This window comes from Schistocerca americana, chromosome 7 (genome assembly GCF_021461395.2).
Source record: "Schistocerca americana isolate TAMUIC-IGC-003095 chromosome 7, iqSchAmer2.1, whole genome shotgun sequence".
Lineage (NCBI taxonomy): Eukaryota > Metazoa > Arthropoda > Insecta > Orthoptera > Acrididae > Schistocerca > Schistocerca americana.
The window spans coordinates 189440488-189466596 of NC_060125.1; the positions used below are offsets into that span (position 1 = coordinate 189440488).

The 26109-nt window shown below is 43.4% G+C and overlaps 1 protein-coding gene across 2 annotated transcripts in view; it reads left to right on the top strand.

Annotated features, from left to right (window-relative positions):
* LOC124622118 (neuroendocrine convertase 1-like) overlaps window positions 1-26109 on the top strand; it is a 497126-nt gene that overhangs the window by 366982 nt on the left and 104035 nt on the right. For both annotated transcript variants that reach the window (XM_047147727.1, XM_047147728.1), the window contains exons 8-9: window positions 3846-4058; window positions 11432-11532. In XM_047147727.1, coding sequence (XP_047003683.1) covers window positions 3846-4058; window positions 11432-11532 — 314 coding nt within the window. The remainder of the gene's footprint in view (window positions 1-3845; window positions 4059-11431; window positions 11533-26109) is intronic.

Consider the following 26109-nt stretch of genomic DNA (forward strand, 5'->3'; position numbering starts at 1 on the left):
CGTTTCATTATTGAAACACTACAATAGGTGAGAGCGCTGTACATTGCAACACTTTAACATTTTCTGCTGTTTATAAGTGCGGCAGTCTTTTCCTGAAACTGCAATAATTACTCCGGAAAGCAAGGTTTTTGTAAATGTGAAAAACTGTTCCAAGCCACAACGTGGTCATGTACCTGAGGTACAGCCAAATGAAAACAAAACAGATGGAAGAAAGGTAAGAAAACTGTTTATTATTCCAACAGTAATCATCATCACTGTTAATAAATTTCTCCTACTGTGAGACAAGATGGTTAGTACCTTCACGGAGAATTGTTAGCGGTTGCCTGCGGAACCATGATAGCACCCAAGTGTGCACTTCTTGGTCCGAATCAAATCGATGGCGCGATTGTCTTTCTTCACGGCTGTAAAAGTATGGAAATCACATGCGGAGAAATCGGGACTGTATGGAAGATGTGTAAGGACTTCCCAGCCAAACGTGTGCAGCATAGTCATAAGTACAGGCACGCCAGCACCGGTAAAGTCATATGACATATTTCTTTGCTTGCAAGGGCCCACTACTTACTGAATTTCTGGAAAATAGCACCACAATTAACGCACAGCAGTACGTGTACACTTTGCAAAGATTTAAGCACGCCATCAGGTTCAAATTCACAGGAATGTTGATGGACGGCATCTTTCTGTTGCAGGATGCCATGTTGCCATGGTTGTTTTGATCACGTTGCAGAAGTATCGCTCCGAAGCCGTTACACATCTCCATACAATCCCGGCCTCTTCATATACACCTCAAAAAAAGTTTTGCATCTCCCCGGTTCCCATAACTCCTGAAGATAGACGTTGACTGAGGACATTGTATCACAGACACACTCCTCTCTCAGGCCGCCCAAGGGCTACTACTGCAATGGATGACCAGTATCTACTGATTATGGCTCAAAGGAACCCTGACAGTAACGCCACCATGTTGAATAATGTTTTTCGTGCAGCCACAGGACGTCGTGTTACGATTCAAACTGTGCGCAGTAGGCTGCATGATGCGCAACTTCACTCCCGACGTCCATGGCGAGGTCCATCTTTGCAACCACGACACCATGCAGCGCGGTACAGATTGGCCCAACAAATGGTTCAAATGGCTCTGAGCGCTATGGGACTCAACATCTGAGGTCATCAGTCCCCTAGAAGTTAGAACTACTTAAACCTAACTAACCTAAGGGCCTCGCACACATCCATGCCCGAGGCATTATTGGAACCTGCGACCGTAGCGGTCGTGCGGTTCCAGAATTGGCCCAACAACATGCCGAATGGACCGCTCAGGACACGCATCATGTTCTCTTCACCGATGAGTGTCGCATGTGCCTTCAACCAGATAATCGTCGGAGGTGTGTTTGGCGGCAATCCGGTCAGGCTGAACGCCTGAGACACACTGTCCAGCGAGTACAGCAAGGTGGACGTTCCCTGATGTTTTAGAGTGGCATTATGTGGGGCCGACGTACGCCGCTGGTGGTCAAGGAAAGCGTCGTAATGGCTGCCATCCTCCGATCGATAGTGCAACCATATCGGCAGCATATTGACGCGGCATTCGTCTTCATGGACGACAATTCGCGCTCCAATCGTGCACATCTTGTGAATGACTACCTTCAGGATGTCGACATCGCTCGACTATATTGGCAAGCATGTTCTACAGACATGAACCCTATCGAACATGCCTGGGATGACTGAAAAGGGCTGTTTATGGACGACGTGACCCACCAACCACTCTGAGGGATCTACACTGAATATTCGTTGTGGAGCGGGACAATCTGGACCAGTAGAGCTTGATGAACTTGTGGATAGTATGCCAAGACGAATACGGGCATGCATCAACGCAAGAGGACGTGCTGTAGGGTATTAGAGGTACCGGTGTGTACAGAAATCTGGACCACGACCTCTAAAGGTCTCTCTGTATGGTGGTACAACATGCAATAAAAACGGCAGAAATGATGTTTATGTTGATCTCTTTTCCAATTATCTGTACAGGTTCCGGAACTCTCGAAACCGAGGTGATGCACAATTTTTTTTGGTGGTGTATGTTTGGAGCCTTGGAGAAAAACACATTCGTGGAGCCGATTTTCCTCGGATGAAGAGATGCACACGTTTGTGCAATCATGGTTCCGTAGGCAACCGCTAAAATTTTCTCTTGGAGACATTGACCATCTTGTTTCACACTGTGATAAATGCGTTAACAGATATGACGCTTACTTTTGAAACAACTTACCCTTTTTTTCCACCTGTCTCGTTTCCGTTTGACTGCCCCTTGTACTTATGACAATTTCTTTAAAAAATGCAGTGACTGCTTCAGTATTAGTATTGCAGAATAGGCAGAGTCATATCGTAATTTCCCATAGGTGTGCGATTTGAATCGAGGTCCTGGATATTTAATAGCATTGGCAGCTCATGAAACGTCAAGTCTTCAATTTCATTTAATTTATATATTGCTAATTCAGTTGTATTCGAGCCATGCAAACATACCTAAGAGTCATGTGACTTGCATTATCCTTATTTGTTGGTTCCTTTGCTCCTCAAGGTTGAAGGTTGTCTGGCAGCAATAGAACGTGCTACTCTGTAGACGAAGCGTTTGTGGAAATATAACCAGTTCTAAGTCGATAAACAGATTAAAGATACGCATGGTTTTTTAATATGAATGATGGGTACACATTGAAGTTTTTTACAAAATACATTGTTAAATATGAGAAAGCACTTCGCTGTACGAAACGTGAAGGTCTTGCACTGGGACAAGCTGAGTAGCTATGTTATTGTAATGGGTGGGTTATCAGTGGAGCAGAAGGTTTGGTATAGCGGAATCTGTAAAATATGGGGCAGTTAGTGGTAGCTTACATGAGATTTGAAAAAAAACTGCAACTGGGTTAGAGGCCTGGCCATGGTTATGAGGACGAAAGAGTGGGAGGAAGGAGCTCTGATGTGAGAGACGATAGGAAGTGCGTTAGATGTGGTAAGGAGGGAGGCAGGGTGGATGTCAGGGTGGACTTCATTGTCTGGGAGATGGATCTGCTAAAATCGCTTAGAGGGAAGATGTGGAGACTGTGTATATGTAGCGTTTCTGTTGTTATTGGTACAGGTACAACAACGTACCATGGATAGCAATTGGAGAGGAAAATAAATGTAGCAGAGGATTTTCCGATATGTATTAGATACGTGGATGTGTTTAATGTATGTTAAGAATAAACATGGAGTGATGAATTATAAAGGGTTTTGTGTAGGGCGGGGTAAATGGACTGGTGAAGAGTCTGATATTTGGTGGAACGGGTATTCATACTGCAGACTACGTGTGGCATGGCTCGAGACATTGTAGGTGTGGAAGTGGTGGAAGGATGCAATTCCTCCATTCACCCAGTTAGTAGTTGCAGTCCACTGTACACTTTCTGGTCGATCGTTAGTAGGTGAGTTTCTGCGTTATTTTATATTGGAGGTTTGGTCCCAAATACTTATATGTATTAGTTAATTGAATTGTTCGGTGATAAATCGTTACAAAATAGTCACGGAGACAAAAGGTTCGGATGGTTCTTTCTGAAATTATTGACTGGGCTTAAAACGGGGTTATCTTGCGAAGCAAATGACCTCACTAGGAGGTGAACTGCTGGAGATGGAGGCACCCTTGGGTGTGCGTTAATTATTTCTGTGGTTGTATGGTTGTTCACTGATGTCTCTGTCATACATGATGTGTAAGAACTTCACCGGGAATACTCCGACGCATAATATCCCCGTAGCTGAATTAGTCCTCCCATCCTTTTCCAGCCAACCTGTCCTCCGTGATACCTTCGCACTCACTGTGTTCTTCCTGTTGTTGGGAGCAGGGCCGCGGCGGCAAGGGCGCCATCTACGTGTGGGCGTCCGGCAACGGCGGCAGCCGCGGCGACAACTGCAACTGCGACGGCTACATCAACAGCGTGTACACGCTGTCCATCGGGTCGGCGTCGCAGCACGGCCAGTTCCCCTGGTACGGCGAGCGCTGCGCCGCCACGTTCGCCACCGCCTACTCCAGCGGCGCCTACTCGGACCAGATGATCGTGAGTACCGACAATGGCTTCTGCTTGACGTGCCTGCCTACGTGTCGCACAGTCCTCAAGGTAGCAGTAAGTACCACGCACACTTTGATGGGAGGTATTTAGGCCTTGGTTAATTTTGTTTTATGATCACCAGGCCGTATTCGAAGTCACATTTCATGAAGCATTTATTAACACGTTTATCACAGTTGAAGTAACCTATGATTGGCGACTCATTTCGATCCAACTGGCTCATTCTCAAGCCAGGCCTACAAAAAAAAAAAAAAATTGTTGTCAGTGAACAATGAGAACGAAGTTGGAATTACGATGTGAACAGTTCAAATACAACACAAATTAATTGTGCTTGATCTTAAAAAGAAACATCAAAACCGCAAAACATGTTGTAACCTCCCAACAGTTAAAATATATACATCTATTCCTAAGGAAAAGTTTTTAATTTCAGTAAAAAATATAGTTATATATTCGTTTCAGTTTTTATGTAATTGTTAGATATCGCTACGTGGGGAAAGGTGCATAGTGTAACCTCCCAACAGTAAAAATATTTACATCATTCACATTCAGTGTAGCCTCCAAATAGTTTATTATTCTATAACCTCGCAATAATAACATGACTAACCTCCCAATGAAAATTGTGGCTCACATATAACCTTTCAATAATTAACTGACTGTGAATTTACCCTGGTAAATTTTTGACGTCAGCAGTGCTGCGTCATGGCCCTGAAAGATTATTCTGAACAAATTGAAAATTCTTACCTCAATGAAGCCGCCGGATAACGCGTATATATCTGCTCCTACACGAATTTTTTCTGGCACAGCCCAGTGCAATGCTGGCCGCGAGATTTGTCATGTATAAAAAGAAACAACTGATTTTTCTTTACGGTAATCGGGAAGACCATGAATTGCAAAAATTAGTAAATTCTTTAAATTCAGATGAATGATTGTCAAAAAGTTCATTTTATAAAAAAATATTATTATTAAAAGATTTTTTGAAACATTTACATGGGACCTGATATAGCAATAGTATAAATTTAGTTGTAAGAAGTTAGATATGCGCGCTTCTGTTTTTACCTTATACTACATCGCTCAGGCACGACCGGCCAAACCGCCCGACTGCGAGCTGCCACCACTACTGCCCACACAACTCTTACTGCAGCCAACACTGCTCTCTGGTCTGCGATTCTATTATAGCTTACATATCGTAGGCAGCGCGTGAGCAATCCATCGAAATTACATCTGCTCGAGTGCGCTAGCTCAAATAAATGGCTCGGAGCACTATGCGACTTAACTTATGAGGTCATCAGTCGTCTAGAACTTAGAACTAATTAAACCTAACTAACCTAAGGACATTACACACATCCATGCCCGAGGCAGGATTCGAACCTGCGACCGTAGCGGTCGCTCGGTTCCTGAATGTAGCGCCTTGAACCGCACGGACACTCCGGCCGGCACTGCGCTAGCAATACATTCCTTAGTCATGGACCTATTACAATGTTTTGCAAAATGTTCGTTGAGTGACCGTCACGATCATTACGTGCCTCTAATAAAGTCAGCATCAAACTGGAGAACAACACTGCCAGTACCATCAGGAAACATTCGATGGCGATACTGTCACGCTTGACGTACAAGCGCAAGTCCTCAGCGAGTAGTTGTGTTGCGTTTTGAATGTGATGCGTCGAAGCACCTTTACTCATATTTTCATCAATATAGTGAATGATAATGGCAAACGTACAAGTATTACACAATCGCAAATAATAGTGTCGTGCGTATACGTTACAAATTTGCACGTAAGACAGTCGTTTCGTATTCAAGTATGCGTCCAGACACATCGAATTAAATAATAGATACCGCAGTTCCAATATTAATCAGTCACAGCCAATATAAAGTACAATACAAATAAATAAATAAAATTAGTTTTGTTGCTTTGCCTCTTACAAATTTTAATTATTCCATTTAGCACCCTCAATACTGTATGATGACCTCACAGTGAATAAATAAGTATTACTGCGGACTATGTGACGTATAGCACAATGTTTCGTAGGAGAGCGCTTTGTAGTGGATCTCATAGCATTTAAGTGTATTGGATTAGCATGTCTAGGTAATAAATTTGTCAGATTACGACGCTTGAATCTTACAAAAAAATGGTTCAAATGGCTCTGAGCACTATGGGACTCAACATCTGTGGTCATAAGTCCCCTAGAACTTAGAACTACTTAAACCTAACTAACCTAAGGACATCACATACATCCATGCCCGAGGCAGGATTCGAACCTGCGACCGTAGCAGTCGCGCGGTTCCTGACTGAGCGCCTAGAACCGCTAGACCACCGCGGCCGGCTGAATCTTACAGGTGCCGTAATTCATGGAGGTAATAATGAAAAACGTTGTTCATACAGCGTGTATAATGAGTGATGCAAAATTGCTGAAAATTATGAAAAATGTTTGAGTGTTCGTACTTCTGTACTCGTCCTGTGTAATTTACAACAATAGGATTCACACGGACAGATACGCACTATCATTACAGAGCAAGGCAATCTCAGTGTGGTCGCGCATACGAGATATAATAATTCTGTGCCATCAGATGATCTTTTATTAGGACTATGTAGCTGCTTTTTGTACAAAACTTATTGGCTAAATAAACAATGTGTATTTTTTAAATGTTTTATATAAGTGAGCTATTTTAATCTTAGACGACAACGATGTGTATGTATGACGCAAAATTTGTAACGTAGCAACAAATATAATTTTATTTATTTATCTTTATTGTATTTTATGTTGATTGTGACTGATTAACAAAAGCGTTACCATGCCTCTTATAAAATTCGATGCACCCTTTGGCCATGGGTGCGCACTTGAACATGAAACACTAGTTTTACGTTCAAATATGTAACGCGTATACATGAATCTATTATTTGTGTTTTTGTAATACTTGTAAGTTTGTCATTATCATTCACTAAATTGATGAATAGGTTAATAAACGTGCTTCGTCGCATCCACATTTACAGAGCGGCGCGCCCAATGGTTGCGGACGTGCGCTTGTACATTAGACATGTAACTAACGCCATCGAAAGTTTCCTGGTACTGTTGACTGTGTTGGCCTCGATTTTGATTCTGTCTTGCTAAATAGACACGTGTTGATTGAGACAGTTATCTGCGAGCATTTTATTAGTTACGTGAATGCGTAGTATCTGTTCTTCCAGACGTGTTCGAAAGAACAGGCAACACGCATTCAGCTAACTGATTCGCTTCGATGAGCGACGAATCCAGAATCTTCAGTGTGGATGCACATTTCTTTCGACCTCCAGTGGGAAAATAAAATTAGCGAGCTTAGAGGACAGGGACAGGGACTGTGGAATGATGGCGCTACGAGGGAATGTGAGGCGGCAGGGGAGCGTGCTGAGATGGCCCGCGCATTTGTGGCAAATCCGGCAAACAGTGTCCGGATGGTGCAGTGGCTATCGCAACTGCCTTGCAGCAGGTACCAGGTTCGAATCCCTGTCAGCCACGCATTTTCACGCATTTCGTATAAAGTCCCGACGCAGCTCAGCTCCTTCCATTTCCTTTCCTTTCTGCCCCCACCACCTTCAGTTTATATAGTAAAGCGTGCATTGCCAAGTTGATGCTTGTTATTAAGATCACGCGCATTCAGTGCAGACATGTATGAACTCAGATAATTAATTTATGTCAAATTTGAACTGTTTTTATTGTATTCCCACATTTGTACGTTTGTATTCACTGTCCACTGACAACCATGTACAGGGCTATTACAAATGATTGAAGCGATTTCGCAGCTCTACAATAACTTTATTATTTGAGATATTTTCACAATACTTTGCACACACATACAAAAACTCAAAAAGTGTTTTTAGGCATTCACAAATGTTCGATATGTGCCCCTTTAGTGATTCGGCAGACATCAAGCCGATAATCAAGTTCCTCCCACACTCGGCGCAGCATGTCCCCATCAATGAGTTCGAAAGCATCGTTGGTGCGAGCTCGCAGTTCTGGTACGTTTCTTGGTAGAGGAGGTTTAAACACTGAGTCTTTCACATAACCCCACAGAAAGAAATCGCATGGGGTTAAGTCGTGAGAGCGTGGAGGCCATGACATGAATTGCTGATCATGATCTTCACCACGACTGATCCATCGGTTTTCCAATCTCCTGTTTAAGAAATGCCGAACATCATGATGGAAGTGCGGTGGAGCTCCATCCTGTTGAAAGATGAAGTCGGCGCTGTCGGTCTCCAGTTGTGGTATGAGCCAATTTTCCAGCATGTCCAGATACACGTGCCCTGTAACGTTTCTTTCGCAGAAGAAAAAGGGGCCGTAAACTTTAAACCGTGAGATTGCACAAAACACGTTAACTTTTGGAGAATTGCGAATTTGCTACACGAATGTGTGAGGATTCTCTACCGCCCAGATTCGCACATTATGTCTATTCACTTCACCATCAAGAAAAAATGTTGCTTCATCACTGAAAACAAGTTTCGCACTGAACGCATCCTCTTCCATGACCTGTTGCAACCGCGCCGAAAATTCAAAGCGTTTGACTTTGTCATCGAGTGTCAGGGCTCGTAGCAATTGTAAACGGTAAGGCTTCTGCTTTAGCCTTTTCCGTAAGATTTTCCAAACCGTCGGCTGTGGTACGTTTAGCTCCCTGCTTGCTTTATTCGTCGACTTCCGCGGGCTACGCGTGAAACTTGCCCACACGCGTTCAACCGTTTCTTCGCTCACTGCAGGCCGACCCGTTGATTTCCCCTTACAGAGGCATCCAGAAGCTTTAAACTGCGCATCCCATCGCCGAATGGAGTTAGCAGTTGGTGGATCTTTGTTGAACTTCGTCCTGAAGTGTCGTTGCACTGTTATGACTGACTGATGTGAGTGCATTTCAAGCACGACATACGCTTTCTCGGCTCCTGTCGCCATTTTGTCTCACTGCGCTATCGAGCGCTCTGGCGGCAGAAACCTGAAGTGCGGCTTCAGCCGAACAAAACTTTATGAGTTTTTCTACGTATCTGTAGTGTGTAGTGACCATATGTCAATGAATGGAGCTACAGTGAATTTATGAAATCGCTTCAATCATTTGTAAGAGCCCTGTACTGTTGTTCCTGTAGCCTCAGTACTCCAGGCTTGAGAATGAATCGGTTGGTTCAAAACTAGTCGCCAGATATACATTACTGCAACTGTGACAGTTCTGACAATAAACGCTTAACGAAATATAGAAAACATTGCTGCTGCTGTGTCGACACAATGTTGAAACTGGAAAACAAGGCATTTGTATCTGCCAATGTTTCGTCTTCCAGTGCAATGGACATCGTCAAAGGCTACAACAACTTAGAGAGCAGATATAATCACAAACTAGCTCAGATATCAGAACTATTTTTACGTATGCATGTAACGGTCGGCTCGTGACATCATCAGACAAGTGTGGAAACCGCGATTGTGTGGAGGATGTGTGACGGCTTATCAGCGGAACTTCTGCAGCGTAGTCGAACCAAACTTCGCAACATGTGGGCCATATCCCAATGAAAGCATTGTTCGTCTTGTCTCAGAGTGGAGCAAATTTATTAACAGCTGAGGATGCACGTTTGGCTCATGTCAGGTGGCGCACTGGTTCCATGAGTGCAGTGGGGGAGTGGCAGACCTGTTTCTTTCTTTCCTGCCATTGTTTACGTGTCGTGGCGGGAGGTAGTGTGGTGATGTTGCGTGCCCCCCTATGTAGGATATGTGTGGGTGTAGGTGGCTGATCTGAGTAATGCTGCATGTCGGGAGAGTGGGAAATTCTGTTTTATGGGAAGACCTCACGTTCTGGTTGTGGTAGTGTCGATGGCGTAATGTGAAACTTTTGACATAATGAATAGTTTAATTACTTTTGTCGGTGTGTCTCATTTTCATTTGACTATCCCTTATAGATTTGTGTTTACATTTGATTTTAAGGTTTCTGTACATCGGAAGATTGGAGCTATTGTTTTACATTTCATTGCGCTACTTTGAAGCGCCAATGAATATTTAACGATCTCTGCATATCTTAGACGCAAAGTATCCCGCTTCCTGATTTAAGTACGTGGTATGTTACCTATTCTAACATTACTTGCTTCACGATCCCTCCACTTTTGAATTCAGTGCTTTACACAGTGACACTCTGCCCTGTTTACTGCTCAATTGATTCCCATGGCTTTTCAGTGAAACTCGCCTGTCATTCATTGTATTTGAAATCTGTGGTATCATCAACATACCATGTGTAATAGATAATGCCTCTGCTTAATTTTCCAAGCCTCTTCTTCTTTATCGCGTGGCGCAGCAATGTGAATGTTGCACAGTACGAATTAGCAATGGTGGTTGTGCCGTTTCCCATAAACTCTGCGTCCACAGCTCCTTCACATTCGAAGAAAACGTTAGCCATGACCTCCCTTGCTGATGGCGCAACCTTGCATTTCTATCGTGTAGGCGGAGAGGTGAGTCTCCACTCTATAGACGCTCTCCTCGTTGCACGTGTTGTACGATGGACCCATGTCTCGTCGGCCGTGATGATGCGGCGTCGAAAATCATTGTCGTCCACGGAGTAACGCACAGGGAACTCTAGAGACGCATTCGCGTGCAGGTTACAGTGATCGCGAAACGCGGCGTGAGCGCAATTTCCGATACTGCAGACCATCTGTAAGGATGGAGTGAGTACTGCCTACTGAAATGCGCATCTGCAGAGCAATGTCTGCCATAGTCACTGTGCGACTGCTGCGAATCACTTCCTCGATTGCCTGACACTGTCGTCTGTGGTCGGTGACGATGTCCCTCGCTGCCGATCAGCATCACCCAGTCTGTGCAGCCTCTGTCAACCTCTGACACCACCTCATTACGGCTAGGTGTGACATACCAACTGGTCTACATACCGTGAGAATTTCACGGTAAATCTGTGTACAATTGAGGCGTATTTCCCCGGAGGTATCTTACTTTCCCGCTTTAGAATACGTTTCCAGTTGCCTATCCATTTCACTAGCGCACTGTAATGCACATGTTATCCTCGTCGCAGCAGGATTATGTCTGCAGGAAACGTGGAGTATGTGCTGTCTTCTGACAATGCGCTATTCTTGTGGGGCAACGGCCTCAAAGTTGGACGACACACGTGTACATTTACCTTATGATATTCCTACGCATATCATGAGATTATCATCGCACACTGTTTGTTTACGTACTTTGTAGGTACACTTGGGTGATAATCAGGCTGGCTGGACCCCTTCAGTCTAATTCAATGTGTAAAACCAGGTGACGGCCCTGTCAAGCAGAACGGTCAACATCAGCGCCGTTCCGTTGGTTAATTCACGATATGCATTCAGTGGCCCCCTTGAATGCTTCGCTATAACCCACATACTTTTCTATGTGCAGGCCACGACGGACCTGCGCAACTCGTGCACCATCCGGCACACGGGCACGTCTGCCGCAGCGCCCCTCGCTGCAGGCATCATTGCCCTCGCTCTGGAGGTCAAGTGAGTACCCTAACCTGTCCTACACTAGCAGTTCAGTCCATTTTCCGTTTATTGCCACGAATTTCTGACCTGTTATCTGGAAACTCTAAGTTTGTACATACACAATAATCATGGTGATACACAATGATTTATATCTTGTATATAGCTATAAATTATATTAACACCTACTATTGGTACTACTGACGTAGAAATAAAACATAAAATTGAAAATAAGAATGAATTAAAAAAATTAAAAGGTATTAACTCATGTTTCAAGTGAGTACCTTTCAGCTTATATTACTAGGTATGTTACTGGCAGCCTCGGAATTACTCGAGGTTTGCCGACTAACAACAACTATACCTACTTCGAAATCTACTGTTGCTACACTATTTTACATTGACCACACTGGTCTGTGGGCACCCTGGCAGTTCTCGACTTTGCGCATATCTGTATGGGTGGCGGTAGCATACTTTCTTTCTTTCCTTTTTTTAATGTTTCTTTAAGTTTTCTTCTTAATTAAAATTATATGTGACTATCAGCGTCTGTAATGGAGGAAATGCTTCTTGTGGTTTATTGACGTTATTTGATATTAAGAGCTTCCACTTCATCTCATTGAATGAAAGCAAAGCCGTTACCTTTCAGAAGTTCTATGTGCAATCATATTAACTGTCGTCCATAAGTTTTGGTCCCTTACAATTGTTTGCAGTCAAGCTGTCTACAGTCTCTCTTTACCTGAAAAAAGGAGGCAACTAAACATGTTCAGCGGAATTTTCCTCTCCATATTCACAAATTAGTGAGTTATTACATCGTTTTTTTTTTTTTTGAGTCATGAGTCTTCTGACTGGTTTGATGCGACCCGCCACAAATCCCTCTCCTGTGTCAGTCTCTTCATCTCCGAGTAGCACTGGCAATTACATCCTCAATTACCAGCTCGACGTAGTCCGATTTCTGTCTTCTTTTACAATTTTTGCCCTCTACAGCTCCCTCTGGTACAATGGAACTTATTCGCCGATGTCTTGACGGATGTACTATCACCCTGTCCTTTGTCCTTGTCAATGTTTTCCACATATTCCTTTCCTCTCCGATTCTTCGCAGAACCTCCTCATTCCTTACCTTATTGATCCACCTCATTTTCAACATTCGTCTGTAACACCACATCTTAAATGCTTCGATTCTCTTCTGTTCCGGTTTTCCCACAGTCCATGTTTCACTACCACACAATGCTGTGTCCAAATAAACATTCTCAAAAATTTCTTCCTCAGATTAAGGCCGGCGGAGGTTCGAGTCCTTAGGATAATTTAGGTTAAGTAGTGTGTAAGCTTAGGGACTAATGACCTTAGCAGTTAAGTCCCATAAGTTAAAAAAAAAGATTAAGACCTATGTTTGACACTATTAGGCACCTTCTGGCCAGGAATGCCATTTTTGCTAGCCTCCTTTTGATATCCTCCTTGTTCCGTCCGTCATTTGTTATTTTGCAGCCTAAGTAGTAAAATTCGTTCACTTCATCTACTTCGCGGCCATCAATCCTGATGTTGAGTTTCTCTCTGTCCTCAGTTCTGCTACTTCTCATCTTTCTTCGATTTACTCTTAGTCCACATTCTCTACTCATTACTTTGTTCATTCCATTCAGCAGATCATGTAATTCTTTTTCATTTTCGCTCAGGATAGCAATGCCATCAGAGAATCGTATCATTGAAATCTTTTCACCTTGAATTTTAATCCAATTCCTGAAACTCTCTTTAATTTCCATCATTGCTTCTTCGATGTACAGATCGAAATGTAGGGGCGAAAGACTACATTCCTGTCTTACACCCTTTTTATTCCAAGCACTTCGTTCTCGGTCGTCTATTCTTATTATTCCTTCTTGACTCTTCATTATACTCGATGCAAATGTATGGGATATAGACCATGATCTGTTGAAAGATACACCAAATCTCGAGTAGGGAAATGCCACGTAGTTTGAACCTGTTCCTGATGATCGTGAATATATGGCAAGCACGCTTGCAGTGCTTCTACCGTCCCAGCCATACTCCCAATCATCTCACTTCCACGCTCGTAAATGTTTTTTATACCAGTAAAATGAATTCCTGTGATCTCGTAACACGCTATCATACTGACCACGTCCCCAACCAATACAGCGCTACCCTGTAACGTACCATGACACCCATCAGACATACCCCGAGAATCATCAGTAATCCTTCGACAGGTGGGTGCGAAAGACAGCGGTGAGCCTCAAAAGTACGCTCCTCTGAATTCGTTGCACTATTGTTTTGTAACTGCCTAGGCAAAGACGCTAGCAGGGAAGCCCACAATGACGTTGAAGATATATTCATGATATGACCGCCCCACATGCTGCAGTAGTTTATAATCAGCAGCGTCAGCACTGGTGGTCTTACGGACGATTTTAGCCACTTTCTGAGTAACAGATTTACAAGTTCTAGTAAGCTTCTTTTTGGTGTAGAAGAGTACTTAAACATCTATAAACGGTGCTGCTTTTTAAAGGCATTCCGTTAACCCTCAGGGAGGGATTTCTGGAAAGAGGAAGTCTTCCGTTCAGTCCTTCAGTAGTATCTATATTGTTTTATGAACAGCTACAGTCAGTTTGTTGCCCTTGCACCAGCTCTGCATCTGAGCAAGCTGATCATCTGTATTTTCTGCAGATCTCATCTCGGAGTCTGCTCACACAGCTACTAGGATGTCACGTGCGTATGCGATAACACCTTCAGTAGCACATGCTCCGTCAAACAGATGTAATAGGCATTCAGAACTATGATCCCAGAACAGTGGACCACTTATGGAGCCTTGAGGACAGCCCTTGGTAAACTGTTTGATTACCTTGATCTGTCCCGCAAGCCACTGGATGCCACGTCCACTACAATAGTCAACAATGCTTTTATACATACATTTGGGAACACCGAGGCCCCGAAAGGGTGCAAACATCGGAGGCCACCAAAGATTATCGCCTGTGCCTGCGATGTCAATCATGAGCGCAAATTGATACATTGTTGTCGAATTTTCTACAGTATGAAGAGCTCTGTTACTCGTAACATCTACACAATTCCGTTTTATGAAACCATACTGACACTGATTTAGATCCAAGAGCTGCATGTGCGTCTGCAACCGGTCACAGAGCAGACGCTCCGGAATTTTGGCCAGGACGTTTAATAAGCAAATATGTCTACAGCTTTTCGGTGATGCCAGGTCTTTTTCCTTTCCCTTTTTAATCACTACTACTCTACCTGTTTTCCGTATCGCCGGGATCCTACGTATTTGCAACGTCTCCATTAATAACGCTGTCAAATATGGCACTATCATTGGACTCCCCACCCGCGCGACCTCAGGGTTAGCTCCTACCGGACCAGGTGCATTTCCAGTTTGGAGCTTGGAAACTGTGAAAGGAACTTCTTCTTGAGCGAAAGGAATCACCAACATCTGATTGTCGTATTAGTTATCCAGTTCACTTCCAATTTGTGCGTGTATTTCAGTATTTGAGTGTGTCGTCATCATGAGTAGGGCGGATAGCAGCATCGTCATCAGCAAGTAGGGCTGATAGCAGTGTCGTCATCGGGAAGTAGGGCTGACTCCTTCCATCTAGCCGTTACTGAGGTGTCCTCTTTACGAATTTTGGACGTGACAGTAGGGGACCCTTAACCTTTTCATTCAATAGCGTATATGGTCTTCCTGATATGTCAAATTGGAGTTGCCTTAGTAGAAACTTGACCCAGCTGCTAACACGTTTTAGAACACAGATAATTTCACTGTAATTATGTTACCTGACTAGTTCTATTTAATTCATCACCGAAGTAGCAGTAGAAATAAATAAATATGGATTCTATGTCACCGTCTTAGCAGAGATATCTGAATGGTATTTGGCTTAAGAACTTCTAAAGGCTGTAAACGAGACTCACTTGTAGCCAGTGTTGACTGTTTTCCCACTGTGGTACATCTTATTTCACTGATAGCGTGTTCCTCAAATTCAGTATATGAGGGTTGTCCAGTAAAGAATGATCCTTACTTCAAATAACTTACGGCTATGCGGCCGGGTGACGTCGTCGGCAGCCGCCGATATTTCGATAGGTGGACAGCCTGTCATTTTCAAGACAAAATTACAGTAAGTAGGCGCTGTGCAATGGATTTTAGAACTTCGGTTTGCAGAGCACTTCCGAAAACATGAAACACACACACACACACACACACACACACACACACACGCACACACACACACACACACACACACACACACGGCCAAAAATGACCGACGTCAGACATTATCGATAGTGAAAATTAATAACTAACGCATTAATTCTGCCTCTCATTTATTTATTTATTTATGATAAGAGGGGAAGCAGGAATCCACGCATAATTTAACAAAAACGTTCATATCTGTTTAGAGTGTTACCCGCTAATTTAATTTCAACTGCGTCCTTGAGAACACTATCTCAGTTACTGGAAGTGGATGCCAGAATCTGTGTGCTGTTATATTCCGTAGGATGATTTGTGCCAAGAAAAGTTCTGTAATAGCAGATTTGGTCGTCTGTGACAAGCGTGTGTGACGCTTGTGTTCAATACACCGGTCCTCCACAGTGCTGACACTCTGACCAATATATAACATGCCACAACTGCAAGGAGTACGGCACTTTGCGCAAATCAAGATAATCCTTTACGGAAGCTAAAGTGATCCTAACCATAGATGGTGGTCGAGAAATACGTTTACATCATATTTCCTCAAAATACGACCAGCTCTGCGGGAAATGCTCCGTGCGTAAGACAAAAAGGCCGTAGACTTTGATGCTTCCTCGGTATTATCATGGCTCACACGCTGCACGGTTGGTCGATAGCAAAACGCACGTCTGGTCTGCGTCTAGTCTTTCACTGTAACCATTGTGACAAAAGGTGGCCTAATAATGGGTTGAATGAGCTGATAAACTGTCAGCGTCCGAGACGACCTGGGATCTGTGAACCATGGTATGAAGTATCCCTGCATTCTGAACGGGACGGTAACAAGTATGAGCCTCTAGATACAAGTCAGTGTGAGGCGGCTTACTATAAGTGACATTTCTTAAATCCCCTCGCAAAACGCTTACCTGAAAATCGTAGGGTATCCACCTGTCGAAATATCAGCCGTTCTCGACGACGTCACTGGGTTGTGTTCCCGTAAGTTATTTGAGCACTACACACGCTGGGAAAAACACAGATCTGTTTTAGGGTCAAAATTTATCGCGCTAGATCTTACGGTATTTTGTAACTTAATGTGTGACAAAAACATACCGTACTAGTTTCATTGTTGGCACTCCTGGTTCCCATCTCTGAGAGGCATACAAGCTCAAACGTGTTCGCGATCGCCTACTCTACTGCAACAATAGAGGTGACGCGTGACGAAGTACATTCGGCTTTGAATCTCCGACGACAAACCTTCATTTGAGGCCTATGTAACGTAACAGGAGGCCTACGGAAAGTCTGTTGTCTGTTCTTCCCTACAGCACAGCCAGAGGATGGTTTAAACTAAAGAGGGGAAAGGAAGGTGGACCCCCTACTCCAATAACTGCTCTTACGGAATCAAGCATCAATAGCATTGCTGTCATTGTGAGAAAGTATTAACGAATAAACTTACGAACATTTTCTGAAGAATTAAAATTTCCTTCGGTGCCACCTACAGGTGTGTGACAGTAAATTTACGCATGAGACGTATTTGTGCGACGTGGGTTTCAAGACTGCACAATCCCGGACAGAAGGACATTCACATGCAGGTCTCCATGCAGTTGAACTTTATGTAAAAGAAAGAGTCGGAATTTCTTCCAAAGATAATGCCTGCTGATTAAACTTGGCTACATATGTTTGATCCTTAGAGCAAACAGCAAAGCCCAGTGTGTAAATCGCCTTCATCACCAACGCCCCATAAAGCAAAAGTGGTTGTTTCTGCTGAGAATGTTATGGTAATCAATTTTTCTTATTTACTCATGCATTTGTTTATCGGTATGCTGTACCTACGCACACATCACTAGATGGACGATATTATCCGGGATATCCTGACAAATTTTCTAGCCCTTATCACGGGCAAAAGACCACGTATCCCTGAAACACGGTAGAAGCTAAACCTCTTTAATGCACGGCCGCATGTTGCTAATATTGTTACTAAATATCTTGTAAAAATTACTAAGAAGTTCATCCCTCATCCTTCCTAGAGTCCGGATGAAGCCCTGTTTGACGTTTTTTCTGTTAATCCATAAACTGAAGTAACACCTTCATTGGAGTCATTTCCCATCATCGGAAGCAGTAGTTAAGGCTGCGGAGGCGATTTTGTAGGACCTTTCAAAAATAGTTTCCAGCCTCTTTTTACAAACTAGTATCGCTGTGGCAAGTGCATCGGATCCAAAGGAAACTATTTTGAGAAGCACCATCAAAATTATGAAGATGAGTACAAGGTATGTTGCCAAAATATTGTGATCATTCTTTTTTGAACAGCCCTCGTAAGTTACAGCCAGCGACTTCAATGAGCAGCATTAATAAAACCCAGTACGTTGACCCAGAGGATGTGTGTCCGTCAGAGACAAAGGTACCACCAGGAGTAACCAAAGGAAGTGTGATGGGACCGTTCTTCTTCCCTATAAAAACTATTTCACTACAGGCTTTTAGAGGATATAGAGGGTCTTACTATTTGAAGTTTTGACAAGGAATCCATGTCCGAAACTTTTCAAGATCGGATCACCAAATTTCTCACTTCACGGTGCGCGCGCAAACTGTGAAGAGAACACTGTCGCTAATCCCTTTCGTAATTATCACATGTAATTTTTGTTCAAAAACAACGATGGCTGCGATAAACTGCTGTGTTCGCAACTAGGAGGGGTGACTGTGGTGCTCCATGGACGCGCTGCACTCCCGACTTCCAAGAGGACGTGCTTAGTCAAGTAGAAGAGAACCCCGAGAACGAGTACTCGAAGCACTGCCCTTGCCATGGGCTGCTGTAGAGCAAACAAGTCAGGGCTCATTGTCTCCGCTATGTGCGAACCGTGAAGCGGGAGATTTGAAAGTGATCTGATCTTCGAACTTATTTTATATCCAAACTGTACATTTATGGACACGTGTCCCTTATCAAAACTTTATTATGTAAGTACCCTCTAGACCCACTAGGCACCTGTGATAGAAATCGTCAAACATTCAGCATACATACGAGGATTGCCCAGAAAGTAACGCACCGCATTTTTTTCCTCAACAATTCTTTATAGAACACAATGAGAGTTACACAAGCGAAACAATGGTGTTTTATCTAGCCACCCTACTTTTCCACGTAATCTCCGTCCCGTTCTATGGCCTTCCTGCAGCGCGAAACAAGGGCGTGTATGCCGTGTCGGTACCAATCCTTTTTCCTGGAGGCGGAGCCAGTGCTTCATTGTGTGAATCATCTCTTCCACTATTCGCACCCTTTAATGATCCAAACAAGTGGAAGTCTGAGGGGCTAGGTCAGGTGCGTCAGGTGTGACAGCCGTAGATGATCTCCCCGACCGTTGCAAATCGTTGAACTCCACCGAACCGCCTTTTGATGACTTCAGTCTCCTTGCCCAGCAAGTAACTAAACTTCTGTCGACAGTAGATGCTCCATAGACTTTGCACAAGCGTTTGTGAATATTCCCTACAATTTTTCTCTGGAGTGAGAAATTCAATGACGGCACGTTGCTTGCAACGTATATCACCTACAGACGCCATTTTGAAACTGTCCTGCAACTACGCCATCTGTCGGAAGTGACGGGAACTTGGAGCGCTCGGTCAGGAGACTTCAAATAAGATATATGTAACGTTTCGCATTCGTAGCATTGTTTTCGACTAAGAAAAAAAAATGCGTTGCACTACTTTCTGGGCAACCCTCGTAAATTATTTGATAGTCATAGTTAGCGTGAGCAGCAGTCGGCGACTGCTTGCTGATGACGCTGTGGCGTACGGGAAAGTGTGACCACTGAGTGACTGCAGTAGGAATCAGGACAACTTTGACACAAATTTTACTCTTGATGTCTCCTGTATCTTTTCAGAGATGGTTCGGGCCCTTGGCGGTTCAGTACAGAATTTCGAATCAAACACCTTTCAGCCGTATAAATTTCCAAACTTTTCTTTTATTGGGCTACCAGTTATGGCCTATATTACGCCGTATTCAGGCCCTCCGATCAACGTGTAGGAAGATTCCAGCCTCGATTCCGGTCAGAATAGGAGCCAGCATCCAAAGACTGGTATCTGCAGATCTTTGAGACAGCGATCACTTTAAACATCACCTGCCGGCAGCTGGAAATTTATACGTCTGAAGGGTTTTTGATCTGATATTCTCTACAAATTTTACTTGTTGTGATAAAGGGCAGCTTGCTCTAAATATGGAAAGCGTAAGTTAATAAACTTGAGCAGCAAAAAGAGCCCTGTAATATTCGAATAGAGTATTATTAGTGTGCTGTTTGACACAGTCAGATCGATTAAACATCAAGATGTATGAAATGGAATGAGCATGTAAGGTCGGTTTTAGATAAGGCGAATGTCCGAATTCGGTCAGCTGGGAGAATTTTAGGAAAGCACAGCTTTTCTGTGAAGAGATTGAACCTGAGTAACCCATTCTTGAGTACTGCTGGAGTAGTTGGTATCCCTACCATTTCGGATTAAACGAAGACCTCGAAACAATTCAATGGAGTGTTGATTGAATCGTTCCCGATATCGATATATGAACTTGCGACTCTTTTGTAGGAAGAATGTATAAGATTCCCCTGAAAACCAAACAGTGCTTTACTTATCTATTCCGAGACTTCCGTAAGCTCTATTGAATGACAACGGCTTTCCTACACTGCATCAGAAATGGTAATGTGTTGTGTTTGCTGCGATTCGACAATTTTTTGCAGCATCTGAGCCGGCCGGAGTGGCCGTACGTTTCTAGGCGCTACAGTCTGGAGCCGAGCGACCGCTCCGGTCGCAAGTTCGAATCCTGCCTCGGGCATGAATGTGTGTGATGTCCTTAGGTTAAGTTAGGGTTAATTAGTTCTAAGTTCTAGGCGACTGATGACCTCAGAAGTTAAGTCGCATAGTGCTCCGAGCCATTTGAACCATTTGCAGCACCTGTACACTGAGGTAACAAATGTCTTAGCGATATACGATATGCAAGAAGCGGTATTATCACATACACAAGGTATAAAAGGGCAACACATTGGAGGAACTACCGTTTGTACTCCTGTGAAAAGATTCCCGGCCACACGACAGGAATTAAGACATCAGTTTCGGAAAGCGTTAGTGAATTCAATATTCCGAGATCCACAGTGTCAGGATTGTGCAATATCAGGCATTACTTCTCACCACGCCGAGTTGCTGCACTACGCACTGGCCGACGGCCTTCACTTACCGACAGAGAGCAGCGGCGTTTTGCGTATGATGTCAGTGGTAACAGATAAGCAACACTGTGTGAAATAACCGCATAAATCAATGTGGGAAGTACGACGAATGCATCCCTTAGACCGGTGCGGGGATATTTGGCGTTAATGGGATGCGCAAGCAGAAGACCGAGGCGAATGCCTTTGCTAACAGCACGACCTCGCCTGCAGTGGATCCCCTGGGCTCTGACCATATCGGTTGAACCCCAAACCGTGGCCTCGTCAGATGAGTTCCAATTTCTATTACTAAGAGCTAGTTGACGATAGGGCTGGGGTGTGGCGCAGATCCCGCGAAGGCATGGCCCCAAGTTGTCAACAAGGCACTGTGCAAATTTATGGTAGCTCAATAATGATGTGGGCTGTATTTGCATGGAAACCACTGGGTCCTCTGCCACAAATGAATTGATCACTGACAGGAAATTGTAATGTTCGGTTACTTGGAGTCCGTTTGCAACCATTCATCAACTTCATGTTCCAAAACAAGAATGGAATTTTTGTGGATGACAATGAGCCATATCACGGGGCCACAGTTATTGGCGATTGGTTTGCAGAACTTTGTGGACAACTCGAGCGAATGGTTTGGCCACGCCGATCGCCATACATGAATCCCACGAACATTTATGGTACATAATGGAGAGCGCATTTCGTGCACAAAATCCTGCTCCGGCAACGCTTTCGCCATTACGGACGGCTGTAGATGTAGCATGGCTCAATATTTCTGCAGGGGACTTCCAGCAACTTGTTGAGTCCATGCCACGCCGTGTTGCTGCACTAAGGTGGGCAAATGGAGGTCCGAAATGATATCAGGAGGAATCCCATAACTTATGCGACCTCAGCGTATGTCACAAAGTCTAGGCACCAGTGGCGGAGGTGTGTCTTTTTGCAGCACAGAACAAGATAATACCTGTTTAGATTAATACAAGAATCAAATGCGAAATCATTCGGATGAAGATGAGTGTTAAAGGCGTGTTAGCCAGTCATTTAACGTAGAGCTGGGTTCAGTGATCGCAATACCGTTGTTGCAGCAGTAACTAGGGATATAAAGACAAGGAACAGATTTCAGATTACCTGGGCATTCAACAAGAATCTTTCAGCTCTGAGACTGAAAATGCTGAGAAAAAAATGGAAAAAGTTAAACAGTATTGCGCAGTACAACTTAGACAGATGTGTGCCGAGCTAAATTTTGACTGGTGGGAAAGAACCGCCGTGATCCGACAAGCCCACTAGAAAGGTATTGCGAAAAAAAGGCTTCGCCGCAGGCTTAAACGTAACCAAAACCTAACAGTTAAATATAAACCTAAATAATCTAATGTTAGTGTACTGGGAGTCGTGAAGCATTCTGCGGATTGGAAAGTAAAATTATGTCAACGGGTCTGATACAGATTTGAAGCAGTTTTGCTCTGAAATTAGAGCAGTAAACCGATGAAACCCAGCTGACCGTTCTCCCAGTCATCGTAACAGCATCGAAATCTAAATCTACATCTACACAACATGCTCCGGAAACCACTGTAGAGTGCGTGGCAGAGGTACCCTGTACCACTACCAGCCATTCCCTTTCCTGTTCCAGTCGCAAATAGAGAGAGGGAAAAGCGACGGTCTACATATCTCAGAATGAGCCCTAATTCCTCTTATCTTCGTGATCCTTACGCTAAATGTGTGTTGGCGGCAGTGGAATTACTCTGCAGTCAGCTACTAATACTGGCTCTCTAAATTTTCTCAGTGGTGTTCCTCGAAAAGAACGATAAAACAGAAAAGACAGAAATTCCTTCTTCGTAAGTTCTTTCGCTGATGAAGATCACAGTGTGGTGTCTTGAATCAACCGTCACACGAAACTCAAAATGCCAGATGACGAAATACGTGGCCAAGGGCTAAAAAACTGACAAGAGGGAATACGGGAAATGGAAACGTAGAAATAGAATGTGACAGTGGTGCGGAAAGAACCCTCCGCTACACACCATAAAGTTGTTTGTGAGGTATTAGTGTACAGGTATATGTTTGCTAGCTTTTTCTATTTGATTCAACATTACTTGTACCTGGACTTCAACGTTCACTGTGGTTGGATTGTGTACGTGGCGGGCAGACGTTTCCTGCTTCGTTTTACGGTAGAAGTTCCCCTCGCATAGTTATTTCTAACACACACACACCCATCTACCGTTCCATGTCCTGACTGTCTGTTTTTCCATGTCTTATGTTCATAACGAACTGTTCTCCGCTTATGATATCCGCAAAACCGACATTAAAAGCAACAGCCCATTTTCTACACACACACACACACACACACACACACACACACACACACACACACATACACACACACACAAGTTGTTATCTATTGCTGCACGTATGTCTATTACATTACCAAAAATAAATTTACTCGCCTTAATAGTACGCTATTTGTAGCTATCTCGTAATAAGTCTTTAATTAAAAGATAATTTCACTGCTTATAGCAAACTATTTCTTATCTGCTAAGATAATCTACAAGCATATAATCTACAAGCACTTAGACTAACTACATCGTAACTACTAATTTGCTCTCAGTAGTAGCATGTTAAGAACAAGTGAAAGACGTCACACTTCATGGAAAACGAAAATAAGAAGCCTGCTGCTAAAGAAGTCCGTTACATGCAAACAGATGCACAAAAATTCAAGAATTTATGATAATTAACGTAACGTGAAAACTTAATGTATGAAGTTTGTGCGTTCTGAGGGAGGGCACTCCAGAATTAATTTGGTTGCTCCCCTTTTAGCTTGTTCCCTTATCTGATTACTTGTCCCCCAAGAGCAACGAGTCTTGCTAATGAAATTTTCTTTTATGCGCTTTGGGTATTTATTTTCCTAAGCTTAACTTGCACGATGTAAGAGGTCACTTACAGTTATTTCGGACACGTCTTTATCCATCTGTGCTAGACTGACGACAGGCATCGCTTTTCCATAGCTGACAAAAAAAAGTAAGAACAACGCAGACTGTTCTCTGCCTCCAGTAAGTGAGAATAATTTACCTTAAAAAAATACTACCGTCACTCACTGATGTGTTACGCTCTATATTTGAATTTTTGCTCGGTAGGTACGCATAAAATATTTTATTGGATTAAATGCAATTTTTAATGATATTGTTTAGCTTTACAGTTACCTTTGTAGCAGCTTTATGATGACAGGATATCAAAGAAAGTAGTGAATGTTTGCTGACCATGCAAACTAGAAATTAGAAAAATAAACAAAATATTTACGATTACAAATGAAAAAACACGTTATGTATGTTACACAGGATTTACTTATTTTAGTATCGGTTTACGGCTTACAAGGCCTTCATCAGACATTAACTATTGCCATCAGAGAAAGTACAACATTCGTGAACAACATAAAAAAATTTCGTAATCGACGCCACCTCTTAGAGGCTACAATATGTGTTACTGTAATGAATGAAGAAACACCTTATGGATCACAACTACTTTTATTTAGACTGCCTGTTTAGATCTGCCTTGCACATCACCTTGGGGTCTAAGTTGGAAAAGGAAAAAGCGGTGCCAAAAAAAAATTGTGAGAGTGTTACATTACAAGCAGCACCATCAAAGATAGCGAAAACAACAATATAACATCATAAAACCGATACATACCTGGCGCCGCAAGGAGCACTTTGTCAACATTGGTATGAACGACATAAAAGTAATGTGGAAGAAAAAACAATGTGGTTGGGAAATACTATACAGTCAGATATGTGACATGTGCGCACGTCATTGACTAGCACATTACTTCAGCATATGTAACATTCTTCCATCATTAATATAAAAATAAATAGTAGGGTTCATAATTCAAAAACACATTAAACTAATATATTTCGGTATGTATAATGTGTTATAAAGTCAAAGCTAAAATACCAATGCAGGAAACAGCTCCATAGTAAAAAGTAACCTAAATTGTACATTTTAAACTCAGGCATGTCCATACGTTAAAGGAAGAGAGACTTAGGCCAGTTATCCTACTGGAAGAGTTGCGTCGTCTTGGTGCAGACAAAATCAAAGATGCTGCTGATGCCCTCGACTCAACTGAAGAACTAAGCCGGTACTACATATTACTTACATCCACAATTGAACCGTAAATGAAACAGAGACTTATGGGCTACTATATGGGGACCAACGACGGCAGTGACGAAAAATCCCGTCTAAAAATAACGTAAAAAATCAATCATGCTTATCGGATCATCATCTACTTGATACGGTGGCATTAAAGTCCAAATGATGAAGCTTATTATTGACGCACTACTGCCCATTATAACAGACATCTTAAACCACTCATTAACGACAGTGTTTTTCCTAAGGCCTGGAAGCAGTAACTAGTTAAGCCATTATCTAAAAAGGACATTGCCACAGCATCCTCTGATTACCGACCTATTTGCATTCTTTCACCACTGTGCAAGGCCTTAGATTTTACGCTGGTGTCCAAAACTAAAGCAACAAACCTCTGTTTCCCCGTACTACACCTCGTAGCCTCCACTCGGCGTGTTGCGTCGAGGCAGACGATATACAGAAGTCTTCGGCAGAATGTCATTTACTGTCGGAGACTTGCCGTACGTGTACCTCTGACGCGTCTTCACAGAAGGGGACGTCTAGAGTGGAATCGTCAACATGCCACCTGGTCGGATAAACAGTGCGCCAATATTCTTCTCACACGTGAGTATCGATTGATTCGCGTCTGGGGAGGGGGGGGGGGGGGGACAATGGAACACGATCTCGGGACCCAAATATTATAGAAAGAGACCATTATCGAGGAGGGTGCCTAATGGCGTGGGCAGGGATTATGCTGCCAACTCAAACAGCTCTTCATGAAATTGTACGGGTGATGGTTCAAATGGCTCTGAGCACTATGGGACTTAACATCTGAGGTCATCAGTTCCCTAGGACTACTTAAACCCAACTAACCTGCCCGAGGAAGGATTCGAACCTGCGAGCGTAGCGGTCGCGCGGTTCCAGACTGAAGCGCCTAGAACCGCTCGGCCATTGGGTACGGGTGAATCGGTAAAGTGTTGTCAGGTACCAGGACGAGATCTAGGTACCTCACGTGCGGTTGCTGCGGGTTGCTGTGGGCCCAGACTTTGTAATGATGGACATTAAAGCTCGACCTCACAGAGCACAGGTGGTTGATGTTATCTTGGAAACGGAAGATGCTGCACCTGCACGCATAGCGTTGCTTGCCCTCTCTTTCGGTCTGAA